The sequence below is a fragment of the Trachurus japonicus genome, chromosome 14, assembly GCF_045865225.1.
Source record: "Trachurus japonicus isolate A0001 chromosome 14, Traja_1.0".
NCBI classification, from domain to species: domain Eukaryota; kingdom Metazoa; phylum Chordata; class Actinopteri; order Carangiformes; family Carangidae; genus Trachurus; species Trachurus japonicus.
The window spans coordinates 28,508,457-28,524,492 of NC_140920.1; the positions used below are offsets into that span (position 1 = coordinate 28,508,457).

A 16,036-nucleotide genomic window follows, 5' to 3' on the forward strand; every position below is an offset into this window, starting at 1 on the left:
ACCGAATAAAAGTGTAGTCGATTCCGAGACAAGACCAGGACTGGTCTTGAGACCACAACACCACTTCTGCCCATACACGTCCAAAACACACATGCACTCATCCATGTGCTGCTTACCTGGCTAAAACTGCTGACTTCCAAACTCCACTAAGTCTTACCTTTCAGTTATAGACTATGTTGTTTAGTTATATACTATATTGTTTGTCTTTAGTGCAGCCTCCCTTCTTCTCACTCTCCCTGAGCCACTCTGTGACCACATGTCTGGAATAGCAATTAAGTGTCTACAATTCTAAACCAGAGTTACTCACAAGACTAAGGAGTGTGCCACAGTGGACTCATTTGTGGGGTTACAGGTTACATATTTGCTTAATTAGCGAGGTAGCTACAGTGGGTGAAATCTGATGCTAGATTACAATTTTGATGGCAAATGAACCAGAAACTCTTTTGTCTACTCTGCATGTGTCTGAAATGAAGCACACACCTTTTGAAATGCTATAGTACTGTATGTGCTCTCAGTAAATGTAGGACTGGGCAGGTGGAGCAACAGCTAGGCCTGTCACAATCATGATATTTACTTGAGATTTACTTTTTTTGATCATTTTATGCCACTAATATAGTGTATAAAACTAATACACATGCAACTTATGAAGAAGAGATATTTTTGGCATAAAACATCAGAACATATAAATAAAAACTGCATTTCTGTTTTACTTTAGGCTTTGTAACTAAATCCATGATGCTAATGTCAATAGATGTTCATCAAAATGCAGTTGTCGAATATTAGAAATGAAGCTCCTTGAGATAAACAGTGTATGGCTCCACTCACGTGTCATTAAACCATAGCAGCAGAATAAGGGGGCACAACGTGATGATGTCATTAAAAGAGGACCAGTCAAACCTCAAACGGTGGAAAACAACAAGGAAACAGTGATGGAAATAGTTTCATCCAGCTGTTATATACAGATTATGGAGAATAATTGCTGTTGGCTCAAATAATTGTGATCAGGCAACTATGTAATAATTGTGACAGTCCTACCAACAGCAGCAGCAAAGTGACAGCACTTCCTAAATGAAGAGAATCTAATGCTATGTACATCATACCTTTGCATCTACATGTGTGTGTGTGTGTGTGTGTGTGTGCATCCGTGTACATGTTTTGTACCTATGACTTGGACGTGCGTGCTGGCAGTGATGCTCGTGGCAACATTGGTGGCGACACACTCCCACTCCCCGTGGTCCTCCTTGGTGAGTGACTTGAACTGTAAGCTGCCTCGGGGCAGAACATTGTGCTTACTTTTACTGGGCTTCCCGACCTGCAGTCAACCCAGGAACACAGACAGAGTCACAGGGAGAGAGACAGAGAGGCAGAGATAGACAGACAGAGAGAGACAGAGAGAGACAGAGAGAGACAGACAGAGAGAGACAGAGATAGACAGACAGAGATAGACAGAGAGGCAGAGATAGACAGAGAGAGACAGAGGTGCACAATGAAAGATTCACAACTTTGAAGTGGCCACAATAAAACAACACAAGACAATAGTTTAGCTGTCACTCAGAAATAACATTCTTCATTCTGAAATCTACTGCAGTAATATTGCTTTCAATATTTAACTGAAGTACGCAATTATACAGAATGATGAGTTCTGGATTTGGTAAGTGGGTGACAGGAACAATAGCTCATCACAGAGTAGTGAGTGAGCAAGATTAAAGATGCCTTATAATCAGGCAGACAATTGAGAGAATCTAATATGTTCCCTTGATTGTGTATTTTACAGACGTCATTAAAATGTGATTAAAATGGCACACAGAAGTTTGAGTAATTCCGATCTGAGAAAGCAATGGAAAACGCAGGAACGTAGTGTTGATGATAAAATAGCTTGATACAGAACAGTGGACAAATTATGTGCAGAGCGTGGAGAGACGGAGGAGGAGGAGGAGGAGGAGGAGGAGGTCTGACCTTCCTCCATGTGATGTTGGGGAAAGGGTCTCCCTCCGCCTCACAGGGGATGACCAGCTCTCTCCCGGCCTCCTGCCTGTACTCCCCTCCAGGAACCACTGAGAATTTGGGAGGGTCCTGTCCAGAGGGAAAGTGAAAAATTGATGAGGCGGGCATTCTCCTGCAGAGTGGTTTTTGCTAGTTTAGGAATCATTTATGACCGAGCATTTACCTTTAGCACCAGGGGAGCGGGAGTGGACCATCCCATGGAACCCAGGGCGTTGTAAGGCATGCAGGTATAGGTGCCGAGGGAGTCCTCTGTCACCTCTGCCACACGGATGCTCCCATCCTCCATTTGGCTCCAACCAGGGTACTGTGGATGGAGGAGACACGGACAGTTTGTATCAGGTGTTGTTCAGGCCGACAACTGTCGTGGAAATTCTCTGCTGCTGGTGAAAAATGAAATAGAGACTTGCCGACCGACAAAGTTTTATTTCCTTTGCAAAGAAAAGGTCAAGCAACATGCGAGTGGTTCAGAATGAAGAGAGACCCCGAACATGGGGAAAACCTAAACACTTATAGCTGAGGGAAGGTCCACTTCTGGGGTGTGTTTGTGTCCTTTGGCCGGCCCCTTCTCTGATTGTGTTTTCACATGTCACCGGTCTCCCGAGGTATGGAGTTAAGAGATACAATTTAAAATACAAAAGGGTTTGAGTGTGAATTAGGAAGTGGGAAGTTGGGCATCACAGATGGTTAAGTGTAAAGGAACTTGAATTTACAATTGCAGAAGGAAGTCTGGGAAAGCAGAAGGTTAGGTGTCTTAGGCGGTTTAAACGCAAAATAACTTGATTTTATAATTACAATAGAAAGTATCTCACAAAGGAGGTAAAAAAAAAATGCTATTACACAATAAACAACTGCTCCTCGGATTTGGAAATGAAAAAAAAAAGTGGTACTGAAGAAAAAAACACAGTAAATGAAGATGTGAACCAAAGACACGCTGCACTTGTTCGGACTCACCGCCACGCTGCACAGGCTCACCTTCTCTATCCGCAGGGGGAGACCATCTTTCTTCCACTTAACCAGTGTTACAGGGGGGTTGGCATCGACAGGACAGCGGATGAAGCCGGACAGACCAATGGCCACGTAGATGACAGATGGCATGTTTACCACGCGGGCAGGATCTGGTAACAAACACAGAGAGAGAGAAAAAACATGAGTGGTAAAATATGTCTGCAGCTTTGGGAGGTCTGGTGGCCTGGTGATTCTAATAGCTGTGTAGAGAAGATTGGGAAATCACACTTTATGGGATGTGGGCTCGACATAAAACGATAAATGAATTTATGTGGAGCACAGCTGGTCTCAGAGCAGCGTTTGTGTGTTTGTGGAGACACAAACAAACCCCCAGCACATCAGGTTTATTCGGCGACTGCAATTAAACGAGCAGCGTGGTGTACATGACGACACGCGGCAGAGCAGACAAGATTTTAACATGATCGAATCTCACTGCAATCTGTTCTCGTGCATGTGTGATACACTCAGCGTTCAGCATACACAGCTGCGATAGTTAAAAAGCATCAAACTTTCTTTATGCAACTTGAATGTAGAAAAAAATCACACAACTGCAGAGAGCTGTTAAAGTCTACAGCAATGCAAACTTTGAGATAATGCCAGGATGCTAACATGCTGTGTATGTATCTGTGTCTCAGGGACAGTGATGAGCAACACTAGGCTCCACAGGGAACTGTTCCCACTCCTGTTCCTGTTCACTCTGTATATGGCTGACTTTAAAGGAGACATATTATGCCACTTTTCCACAAATTAGAATAGTTCCCAGGTGTCTTAAAGACATGTCTGTGACCAATACCCCAGAGATCAAACATCACAGCTCTTTTCATCCTCTCAAAACAGCCCTGTTCAGAACAGCTGGTTTCAGTGCCTGTCCTTTTAAATGTAAATGAACCACTGCTTGCCCCGCCCCTTCTACTGGTACCAGGTAGGGGTGGTATTATGCAAATTCCAAAACTAGTTACATCACTGGAAGACAACTGAGGGAACAGCTCATAAAACCACATGGATTTCAACCTAGGGAGCCTGAACATTACAGAGTTTCTTGGCAATTCTCGCATTTTAGGGGCCGAAAGGCAAGACAAACACCCAATGAACGATCGTTCATGAACTCATTCATATTTTGGGTGAACGTGAACTGAATGTACTGAATTTCCGCTTGATGAACGTTCTGGCATTTGTGAACAGCGCTCTCTGACAGTGTGACTTCAAGAGTTTGCCAGATTTCCATAGAGCCTTCCAGGTGAAAACACAGCTAAGGCAACACCAGACACCACAGTGTCACACCGCTAATGTAAACCCTGGTTGAATAAGGATTTAAAAATGGATATGAAGATGAAATCTGACACATGTTTTCAGTGTTAAAACTGATCAAATAAATGCTGTCTGTGGTTCTATATGGGCTGTGGCAATATTTTTTTTAAATAAGCTCGCAGCAACGTATTGAAACATAAATCAAAAAAGAACTATGAACTAGTTCATTTTTGAAACTGTGAACTATGAACTGAACTAGTTCATTTAAAAATTTGTGAACTGAACTTTGAACTAGTTCATGTAGAAAGTGAACTTTCCCAACACTGTCTGACTCTGACCACATCCAGAAATACCCGACGATACAGCCGTTACGTCATGAATCAGTAACAAGGCAGAAAGAGGAGTTCAGGGATCTGACCATGGCCTTATTGAATGGAGCGATAAGAACAGAACACCTCCAAGACCGAGGAGATGGACTGATGTCCTCCACCAGAAGAAACACAGCTGACTCTTTTCCCTCAGGAGGCGCAGGTCCTTTGAGGTCTTCAGTGAAATGCTGCTCATGTTCTATCAGTCAGCGGTGGATGTCATGTGGTCAAACATGTGGGCTCTGTGGTTGGCAGGAGTCTGGACTCAGTCAGGACTGTTGCTGAGAGATGCATGCAGCACCAGCTACCGTCTCCAAGGGTCGGGGCAATGACTATCATTTAATGTCACCGTGGTATTTGACTTGCATGTGGTAACTTCTTATTTGTAGCATGAAATTAATAGTAGATCTAATTTGCCTGTTAGTTTAAAGTATGTAACTGCCATGCAGCTGCTGCTTGTAACACACACACACACACAGAAAAATTGTCAAATTTTTTGGTCACTCCCTGCACATGCACTGAAGCAAACATCCCACCTCAAAATTCCACCCACCCTCCTTCATCAACGCTTGTATGTATCTATCTATACATCAGTCTATGCTCACAGTGACAGTGCTAACAATTGCTAATTAACACTAAGCAAAGTGTGCAGCATGACAAATAGTGTTACATTTGCAGATATCCGACTATAATTTTCAAATTTAGAGAGGAGACGCTCAAAGCATCACAGCTGAAGACCTAACTGTCAGGTTGTGAAAAATCACATGATATTCCATCATACTGCAACACCTCAATCAGACCCATTGGATCAGCTGTGATAAGTTTACCTGCTCTACATTGCTCACTCTCCTTTCATATTTTTAAAGTCTTAAATAATTGGAATTGGACATGGTTGTGCTGCAGCCTTTGGGCAAACGCAGGCACACCAGCAAAAGTCCATCCATCCATCTGATAGAGTAAAGAGGTAGAAAAGAAAAGAGAGGGGGGGGAAGGAGGGAGGGGGGGGGTTAACCAAAGCTCTTTCCTCTTCTTAAATCCTGAATTCTGGGGAAGGGCGAGAACCGCATGGTGCCTAAATGAGGTCAAGGAGGAGAGCTTCAAAGCAGGCACTGAGTGATAAGGGGAAGAAATGGTCGGAGTGAGAGGAGGAGGAGGAGGAGGAGGAGGAGGAGGAGGGGCGGGCGCTATCAGCGGAGCAATAGAGGAAGGATGAGCGAGGCTGTGCATGAGCGTGGGAAAGAGGACAGGTGAGAGATAGAGAGAGAGAGAGAGAGAGAAGGGGAGATGTGACTAGATGACGTAAGGTAGAGAGGAGCCGGCGGAGGAGAGAGGGAGCTGAGACAGCCTGACAGGGAACAGGTGTTACAAAGGAGAGATGAAAGGGGTGAACGAGTGGCCGTGCCACGACGTGGTGGTGATGGAGGGACCGGCACACGGAGAGACGAGTCTGGAGCAGGACCGGTGTCCTCTGAAGTCCTATAACCACTGGCCCAGCTGGACACAGAGAAAACACTGCCACCAGCACCACAGACAAGAATATCAGCCAAGTTTCTAAATATAACCCTCAGACAGCGCTATCGCTCACGACATGCTGGTTCACACTGCAAGATGCTTTAGGGAAGTTATTCACTGGCAAGCACTTCAGGGAAATAGACAGAGGGAGGACGGAGAGAGAGAAAAGAAAAGAAAGAGAGTGTGGGAGAGAGATTTAGGCAGGACGAGGCAGAAGTGTGAAGAAAAGGGCACGGAACAAATGGAGGAGAAAAGATGTCGAGGACTGAGAGAAAGAGATGGAGGGAGAAAGAGGGAACAAAAGGAGAAGATGAGGAAGAATGGAGTAGAAAGACAGAGAGAAAGAGGGAGAGTGAGAGAGAGAGAGAGAGCGCTGCAGTCTGACAGAGCAAAGTCCCCGGTCTTACAGCAATGATGTAATCCTCCTCCTGCTCTCTTCTCCCTCCCTCTCACAACTGGTGTTGCCTGCCTCTGTTTGTCACACAGACATGCGAGCACACACACACACACACACACACACTCTAATGTATAGCCATCGATGGAAGTGGGAGAGCGAGGGAATGTGAAACGTCTGTTGCCTTGACTACTGCCAGCGGCCGGTCACCGGTCGACGAGGCTGGAATCTCAAAGCCTGCTCCGGCTCCAGATGCTTCTGTGAGGTGACTGGTTCACCCAGCCTGGCGGTTCTACAGCCTGGCGGTTCTACAGCCTGGCGGTTCTACAGCCCGGCGGTTCTACAGCCTGGCGGTTCTACAGCCCGGCGGTTCTACAGCCTGGCGGTTCTACAGCCGGGAGTGACGGATGAGAGGGGCCAGTGTTTTATCGGTGGAAAGAACGAGGAGGGAGCGACCCGTAATGAAGACAGAGGCGGGGAGTGGGGAGGGGGGAGTCAGAGATGTGACGGTGTGAATATGAATATATACATGAAGGATTACATAGGAGAAATGAAGACAGGGAGGGGGGAGAGAGAGGAGGAGGAGGAGGAGGAGGGAGAGTCAGGGAACAAACCTATGAAGAAGAAAAGTGTGGTGCGTTTGTCTCCAGATCAGAATGTGAGCAACCAGTGTCTGTCACATTTAACAGGAAATGAACAAATGCATTTTTATTAGAGGTTCTATAAAAGAGACTGAAAATAATAACACAGCAGCAATCTGCTAAGTTCTATATACAGATACTGTTGAGGAATGGTGTCCTGAGCAGAGAATGAATCACACTCCCCTGTGTGTGTGTGTGTGTGTGTGTGTGTGTGTGTGTGTGTGTGTGTGTGTGTGTGTGTGTGTGTGTGTGTGTGTGTGTGTGTGTGTGTGTGTGTGTGTGTGCTCCTCCAGTGTTTCCCCTACACTCACTCAGGGTCTGAGCACCTCTACTAAAATATCACACCATCATTAGGAGCAACAGGTCGAAGATTTTCACTCGTGGTGCAGCTCACAGGGCGACGAGACGGTGAGAAAGTGAGACATGAAAGAGCCTCATTCTGGTGTCTATTAAAAATTAGGGGATGGTACAGTATATACTCACTACATTTGCACAGAATGTATTCCATATATCTCCTCCCCCACCTGAGAGTCCAGTGTAAAGTAATTACAGCAATCAGTGGCTCCACAGGCTGAGGAGAGCTACTTGACTTGGCTGCATCGAAATTAATAGGTCACCGCATCTGTAAAAGAAGGACTGACTAATCAAAAAGCAGTAGTAACACAGAATAATAACCTATGGTTTTCTAAACTAGAACAAAAAAATACCATGTCTGTCAACGTGGGAATCAAACCCACAACCCTAAGGTCAAGGCAGAGCTGATTAGACAGACACGTGATCATCTTTCACTGAGCTGTAACCACATAACATGTATCACATGTGCGTTATGTATAGATAGATGTGTGTGTGTGTGTGTGTGTGTTTATAAACATGTTAACGAGCTCCAGGTGGACTGTTTATAAAACTTAACGAGCTCTGGCCTGAGGCTCAGAGGTTACCACGGCAACTTGAGGTAGTTGCCAATGACGATAGGGCCCCCCAGGCTGAGGCAGACAGAAACGTGGAGAAAAAGAGCGATTTTCTGCTTTTCAGGCTTACTGTGACAAAACAGTAACTCCTATCAGAAAAAAACACAGACCATCATCACTGTAAAGACTTCCTGAACGATTTGGAACGATTTTGGTGTTTCTGCAGTAATAATCTCTACAATTTGTCCTTTCCTTCCTGTTGAACTCACACAGGGATCAGTCAGATGAAGGTGTGGATGATGATGGAGGAAATAGACTTTTTAGACTTTTTTAGCATCAGGATGAAGATTTACGTTGAACACATGAAAATTTAGAGTTCAGCCATCATCACAAAAATAAAGCTGTGACACTCACATTGCACTGATAGGTAGGCAGAGGCAGTCGGTGGTTGGCCCAGGCTGTTGCTTGGTGCACAGGTGTATTTCCCAGCATCCTCTGGTTTGACTTGGGCGATGATGAGGGATCCGTCGATGAGAATACTGACTCTGCGCTTCAGGTCACTGAGAAGATGAAGAGATAAGAGGCGTGAGATTCAGAAACCAAGGTGTGCTTGCTGAGGAAAAACATCTGCTTGATTTTTTAAATAGGATTCAGAAAGAGCGGGGAACACTTAGCAGCAGCGATCTTTCAGAGTTGTCTCAGTTTTACTTGGTTTAGATTCGTTTCTGAGAAAATGTTTCAACAGATTTTGTCATCTGCTGGAGATACACATGTTATACTGTCACTGCCGTGTGATGCAATAGTCCTGCGGGGGTGACGACAGCGTGTTTGGCCAGCGCCACAATTTTCTCGCTCTTTTTCGCTGGTATCCCAGAGGATGTGTGGCGCTGACTTTCATTTGAATGGCGTGATTCAGTGCAGAGCAGCTGGCTGCAGAGTCTGCAGCTTGAAAACCAGCTGAAAATCACACTATTCCCCCACGGATTAGTTACTGCTATATAGCACAAAATCATTAGAGTATGCCAGAGTGTGGGCCAGAGATTTATTGATAACAATGCCAATGGAACTTGTGGAAGATTTCAGACTTTCACACCCACACAGCTCCGTGTTAGCACAGCAGTGCTACAGATCCCGGTTCATGGTTGACTGAAAAACACTGTGCAGAGTTTTCAGGTACACTGCTGCTGTGAGATCTGAGGTGTGAAGTCTCCATCACCAGCTTCAGGTTCAGCGTTGAAATACACAATACACATTTAAATTGAATAGGATAATAAACTGCTACTGAGAATTTACTGACAACCGTTTTTTACTACTTCTGCTTCACTGATGGTTTTAATCTGCAATGGTCTATACATCACAGCTAGAGCTAAAGTCTATTTTGCAGATTGTGGTTCTTCAGAAAAACATATGAACTTGTAATGGGGCAGCAGTGGTGCAGGAGGTAGAGTGGGTTGGCCAATAACAGGAGGGTTGGCAGTTTATAATCCTGATCCAACTCAGTCTCTCTTGTGTCTTTAAGAGCCATAATTGCTAATAATGGTTCCGTAGTTATCCTTTAAAATATTGAAATGCGACCAGGAAATGGCTTAGGAAAGACAAACCAAAAATAAATAAGTGGATTGATATCATTTATAACAGATACATGATGGAGAGAATTACTTTCAAACAAAGGAACCAAACTGATATTTTTAAACAAAACCGGTCAAAATGGCTCAGCTATGCGTCAACTGTAAAAGCTAAGCTAAGTTGAAACCCTTTAATAGAAAATGTTTTTCCCTATTTCCAAGTAGGATCTTTATGTTTACAATGTATGATGTGCTTACAGTATGTTGACATGCTGTCCCTGTGACGGTGGATGGCCCCTTTAACATTCTATATGAGTATGAAAGTATGAAATTAAAGGTTATTCAGTGATGTAAATCTCCTGGTGTTACTATCCTTTTTCTAAATGTACGTCTGTGATGGGATCAAACCCTGAGATCTAGGTCTGCTGACTGATGACAGGCCACGTGTAGTCGTCAAGGCAACCGGTATTCTGAATTCCTTCACTTTGGTCTCTCCGCCATTTATTTCAGACTGTGTGCAAAGAAGGATGACATCCATGACAAAGACAACACGTGCTCATGACTGACAGTACTGCGAGGGCCTTAATGGACAAAAAGTCTAAACTGAGAACATTTGCAAAGTTGATCACGGCGGCTGCTTCTCATGCAAACTAACAGGAAGACTGAAAAAGATTTGGAGAATCCACTGTTGGAAAAACAGAAACATGTCAGAGAGCTGTTAATGCTGCTCTGATGGAAACACAGATGTCACATTTCAGGGATTTGTCAAATCTTTTGTCAAACTACACCATTTAGTTGCCAGACAGTTATTGTCATTAGGGAAATTAAGACTAAAGAATTTCTTTAAAGAAGACATTTTATGCCCCCTTTTCCACAAATTAAAATAGTTCCCAGGTGTCTTAAAGACATGTCTGTGACATGCTGTGGTCAAAATCCCCCAAGGATCAAACATCACAGCTCTTTTCATCCTCTCAAAACAGCCCTGTTCAGAACGACTGGTTTCAGTGCCTGTCCCTTTAAATGCAAATCAGCCACTGCTTGCCCCACCCCTTCTACCGGTCCAGGTAGGGGTGGTATTATGCAAATTTGAAAACTAATTACATCATTGTCAGACAACTGAGGGATTTCAACTCAAGCCTGCAAATTACAGATTTGTTTTGTCAAGTCTCACATTTTGGGGGCCGGAAGGCAAGACAAGAGCCTTCAGAAAGTGATATTTCCATAATATGTCCCCTTTAATACCACATAATATGTAATCAATAACTTTTTCAGGGTTAAAATGATCAAAGAATGACAGAATGAACAGTAAGACTTACAATTATTTATCATGCACATGGATTTACTGGCAGAACGTCTTTACTTTCTAGCAAGATATGGATATAATGTAACATAAGATATAACAATGAAGAGACGGTTGACTTCATGTTCCTTCCTAGTATCTAAATGTGTTGTAGTTGTGTAGGTAGATTTAGCAGATGAGTGGTTCTGCTGAAGTTCAGCTTTCTGCTAACAGAAGCTACAGACTCCCAGCTGCAGATGTGTTACTTGTGTTGCCTGCACTGGTGAAGCACGTGCTTATACCAAACACTGAAGAACAAGTTCTACTGACCACTTGAAGCTGACTCAAAAGGTTAGTCAATCCCTACAGACTCTATTTTTTACTTTCATTTACGTATTTTGTGTTTCAACTTTCTGATTGGACCTTACTGGTCAGTACAACAGTATTATGCTGTATTTGATATTTCCATTATATGCAAATGAGTAATAGTTTTGAACTAACTTGGAATGACAATACCTGTAAAAGAGGAGGAACTCTGTTTTGTTCTGCAGATGCAGAAGAGTTCATCCCTGTCTGCAGTACTGAGGCAGACGTTGATGTAATGTGATGCATTGTGACTGTGCATCATAAAGTTAACTTCAAGCTTTGGTGGCTGCAGGGCCCTTTATGGTTAAGCAGAATAGACAAGTGCATTGTCTCTGTCTGAACAGCTGCCAAGCGTCAGCAGTAGAAATTTCAACCCAGGCCACAGCGGGGGGACGTGACTGCTGGTGAACACGTCTGAAGATCCAGCGCACAAGAGAAACAATGCAGTTTATTTACTGACACAGTTTATTTACTTGAATGGATCTTCAGCCTGAACTCAGTCTTTTCTCTATGTCATCATTTGTCTAGTTTTCAGACTTTAACAACCTGTGACCTGGTTTAGGTGGGCAACAACACTTGTGCTGCAATTGTGTTTCATTTCTGCAACCTACTGTTTAGCTACTATCATTACATCAAAGGTGCATCAGTGCACAATAGTGTTTTTGTGAATGAAATGTGTTTAGAGGTTTGCAAAAAAAGGTGAAATGAGATCTGCAGCCTGTGGTTTCTACATAGGAGTGACTGATTCAATAAAAGGGTTCAGGTCACAGAGGAATTGCTTTGGAAAGAAGCAAGAAAGTTTAATCTTTACTTTTTATTTACAGTTAATATTGAGGTTTCGTTTCCTTGAGTCTGTTTACGTGTTTATACTCAAAGTTCGACACTTTTCTTTGGGTTATGAAAAAGCTATGTCACTTCTGTTCAGTGTGTACCCACCACAGAAACAGTGCTATAAATACAAAGAACTATTGACGGTGGAAAGAACGTGACAGGTGACATGATATTACAGACAATAATGAACCCGATCATAACTTTACTTCTTGAAGAAGACGTTGTCCTCCTCCCAGAACCAGGTGTAGGTCAGGTTGCGAGGGTAGGCCTCCGCCTGGCAGGTGAAGAAGGCGTCCTGTGAGATGTTCACTGTGATGTTCCCCGGTGGTGATACAATAAACGGAGGGCCTGGTGGAAGGAAAGACAGACAGACAGACAGACAGACAGACAGACAGACAGACAGACAGACAGACAGACAGACAGACAGACAGACAGACAGACAGGTAGACAGACAGACAGACAGACAGACAGACAGACAGGAGGACAGTCTTCAAAAGCAGGATCATACTCATTAGAACCAGTGGTGGGAAATGAATAACGTGTTATAATTGCGAGCGCTACTTTTTTCAGTAACGAGTAATCAAAAAAGTTAAAGTTTTCCCTGTTCTTATGCCTTTAACGTTACTGACAATAAAATGTGCCATTACTTGACTAAAGAAGTCATAATGCACCTGTTAAAGTGTGTGGTGGCCTGGGAAAACCCGTCGGAAGTTACTGACGTTCTGTTGTGGCAAATAGCCACAATAGGTGGAAAAGTACTATATCTACGATTTTGATATTTTGTGTGATTCTGGTACTTTGAACTCCCTACTACTACTACTACTACTACTACTTATGTTTTGTAAAACACCCATCTTTAGAGGGTTAAAGCAGAGACGTTCTAGTTAAAGCCAATTTTCTTACTTTTCAGTTTTTTGGTCATAATAGATTAAAATGCCCATAACTTTTGATCTGAAAATGGAATGAATGAATGAATGGAAATATCAAAAAATGAAAGAAAAAAAATCCCAGGCCACCACAATCTTTTCTGTCCATCAACTAGTTGGAAAAAAGCCCTTTATCTGCAACTAGATAAACGGTAAGTTAGGGTTATGGTTATATGGGAGGAGTCCAAGCAATTTAACATATTTGAACATTTTATTAAAAAAATTAAGCAATAGTCACTTTTCCTGAGAAGTTGTTACTTTCATAATGTAGTAATTCAGCAACTCAGTTGCTTTTAGGGGGAAAGTAACTATTAACTATAACTAATTACTTTTTAAAAGTAACATGCCCAACACTGATTAGGACAAATACCAAATGTCACATGAGGACAGACTGACAGTTCAGTCTTCTTGTGTTGTAGGACAGGCAACAGTTTATGTCCATTTCATTCAAAGAGCAGCAGTGTTTAAGACAACTGCACATTCAGCGCTGCATGAAAATACATTTTGTTCACACACTCTTTTGATCCGTTTGTTATCTGTCTGGCCACAACCCTGCTCCCTCCCACCCTCCACCCCCCTCTCTCTGATATCCACTAATGTCAGAACTGGAGGTTAGATCCTCCCTGGTTTGTTCTTTTACCAGCACCATGTAAAAACACAAAATACAAAATATATATTAATAGTATATTTAATTTAACCTATTTATTAAAGGTCCAGTGTGTAATATTTGTCCAGGTTTATTGGCAAAATTTGAATATACTACCAATTAATATATTTGTATAATTTGTAATTTAAATAATCACTATAAAATAAAATCAGTTTGGTTTTCATAGCCTCATAATTCTTCTTTTATACATATAGCAAGAGTCTTGCTTAGAGAGTGTCGCCATCTTGCGCCGCCATGTTTGTATGGAATGGAAAATCCAGCCAACCAGAGAGCACGTTTCAAGAGTTTCATGTTCATAAATAAACAATATAATTATTTAATAGATTAATAATAGAATCGGAATGCAAGACGTCACTGTTTTCCCCTCATTTTACACACTGGACCTTTAATGTACATTTTCTTAAAGTTGTACTATCCTGAAACCATATTGCCCACAAGGGGAAAATGGGTCAGCCAGCCTGACATCCCACAGAGATCATGACACAGGAATTAGTGCACGTACCAAACAAGGGTCATGTGTACAATTCCTGGCCATACTGTTTAGACAGGGATCAACACCAGCACATCCACTCTAAATTCTTTGTTCGACCCGTCACAGACCTCAGAGTCATATCACACACTTACTCTGCACTCAGTCAAGGATTATGAGAATTTATGGAGTGATCCGTTCCGTGCCAGATGGACAATCCCCCAGACACACATGGATATATTTATACCATGATCCTTGATTTATAGTCATCTCCTCCCTCTGACCATCACCATGTCTGTAACAATGCCAGTAGTCGAGCAACTATAAACAACCTTTTCTTTCTTAATGTGCTCTGAGTTCCAGCGCCTACCAGAGTGCTGTGTTTATCTGACACATTAGTAGCAGCAGCAGCTATAAAAGATGGAAGACCTCATCTGAATGTGTCTAATCCTGCATGACAAGATGAGTGTAAGCATCACACTCACACAAAGTACAGCGGGAAATTGAAAAGGGTTCAATGATGGAAATGGTGGTAGATGTCAGTGAGACTGCTGCAGAGGGAGCATGTACCAATGGACCTGAACACCACTGAGATCCTACATGAGGACATGAGGTCCTGAGTGAAGAGATTTACAAAGCTTAAACTCAGGACAGAGGGACGGTCAGGAAAAAGATAAGCTGGCCCCAGATGAGGAGATTGACAAGAGAATTGGTGATGGAGAAACTGATCAAATGAAAGGATGGCTGAGGAGTCAGCCGTTAAACCTTGCTGATCTAGGAGCAGTGGAAGAAAAAGCTGACAGGCAAACATGGAAGAGGGGAACCTGTTGTTTCAGGGACTGCTGTTTTTTTTGTTTTTTTACAATTAAAAAGAAAAACATAAACTATATGCTTGTCAATTCAGGACAATCTTACATTATGCCTGCTCACTCTTCAAACAGATTCTTAACAACACAATGGCTTTAGCTGTGTGAGCCAACCTGGGACATTGTCAGCCAGTCACATGTTAAACCATGTGGATTTCAACCTATGGAGCCTGAAAATTACAGATTTTTTTGTCAGTTCTCACATTTTGGGGTTATGGAAAGACAAATATGTTAAAGAGCCTTCAAAAAGTGATATTTCCATAATATGTCCCCTTTAATATGCGTCTCCAGTGTCCACATAGAGATCTAATCACATATCTACGTGGGTTAATTAAAAAAGAAAAAAGAAAATAAATAGCATAAGTGTTTGGCCAATCAGATCACAATCCGTCCTCCATGTGTGTTTACACCTGTACTTCCATGTGGTCAAGCACTATCAGATTGCCATCCGCTCACTGAGTGAAAACACATGTTCATGCCAGGTGTAAATGGGGTGTGATGGCCAGATGGAGACTGTTGTGTTGCTGTTCTCATCCAGGAACTGATTAACCTGGCAGCTGATGTACTTTGTTCTTTTATCTGATAATATTTTGAATGTGGTCATTTACTTCATGTCTCAGTAATAGGGCTGTTCACTTGTCTCACCTCCAGTCTGTGCAGTTTCCTGCTGCTCAGTCTGAACACAGTTAACGCTGCTGTTTTCTTCATAACAGTGACTAACTACCTGCTGTTCACTGAAACTTCCACTAGTTCTGCTCCAGCACAGCTCTCTGTTGCTTTCAACAGGCTTTGACTGATACTGCAGTTGTTTAAACGATGTTCAGATCTGTTAGTTACTTTAGCTCAGCAGGTGCTGTCTCTTCTAACTTCAGATTGTGATGTTTCAACTTCAGTGATGTCTGCTACCATCTGTGCACACAGAAGCCTTCAGCGATGACAGACAATTACTACTACTAGTCAGAGAAGAATCTTTTTATATTGTACACA

General features: G+C 42.8%; 1 protein-coding gene across 5 annotated transcripts in view; it reads right to left on the reverse strand.

Moving 5' to 3' along the window:
* Nucleotides 1–16,036, reverse strand: part of igsf9bb (immunoglobulin superfamily, member 9Bb) — a 139,606-nt gene that overhangs the window by 41,421 nt on the left and 82,149 nt on the right. For all 5 annotated transcript variants that reach the window (XR_015037644.1, XR_015037643.1, XM_085798722.1 and 2 more), the window contains exons 6-11: nt 12,328–12,469; nt 8,495–8,640; nt 2,977–3,119; nt 2,168–2,308; nt 1,957–2,073; nt 1,162–1,312 (exon numbers count right to left, since the gene is read on the reverse strand). Coding sequence is in view for 3 of the 5 variants with exons in the window: in XM_085798722.1 (XP_085654848.1) it covers nt 1,162–1,312; nt 1,957–2,073; nt 2,168–2,308; nt 2,977–3,119; nt 8,495–8,640; nt 12,328–12,469 (840 nt within the window). In the remaining 2 variants the exon portion in view is untranslated. The remainder of the gene's footprint in view (nt 1–1,161; nt 1,313–1,956; nt 2,074–2,167; nt 2,309–2,976; nt 3,120–8,494; nt 8,641–12,327; nt 12,470–16,036) is intronic.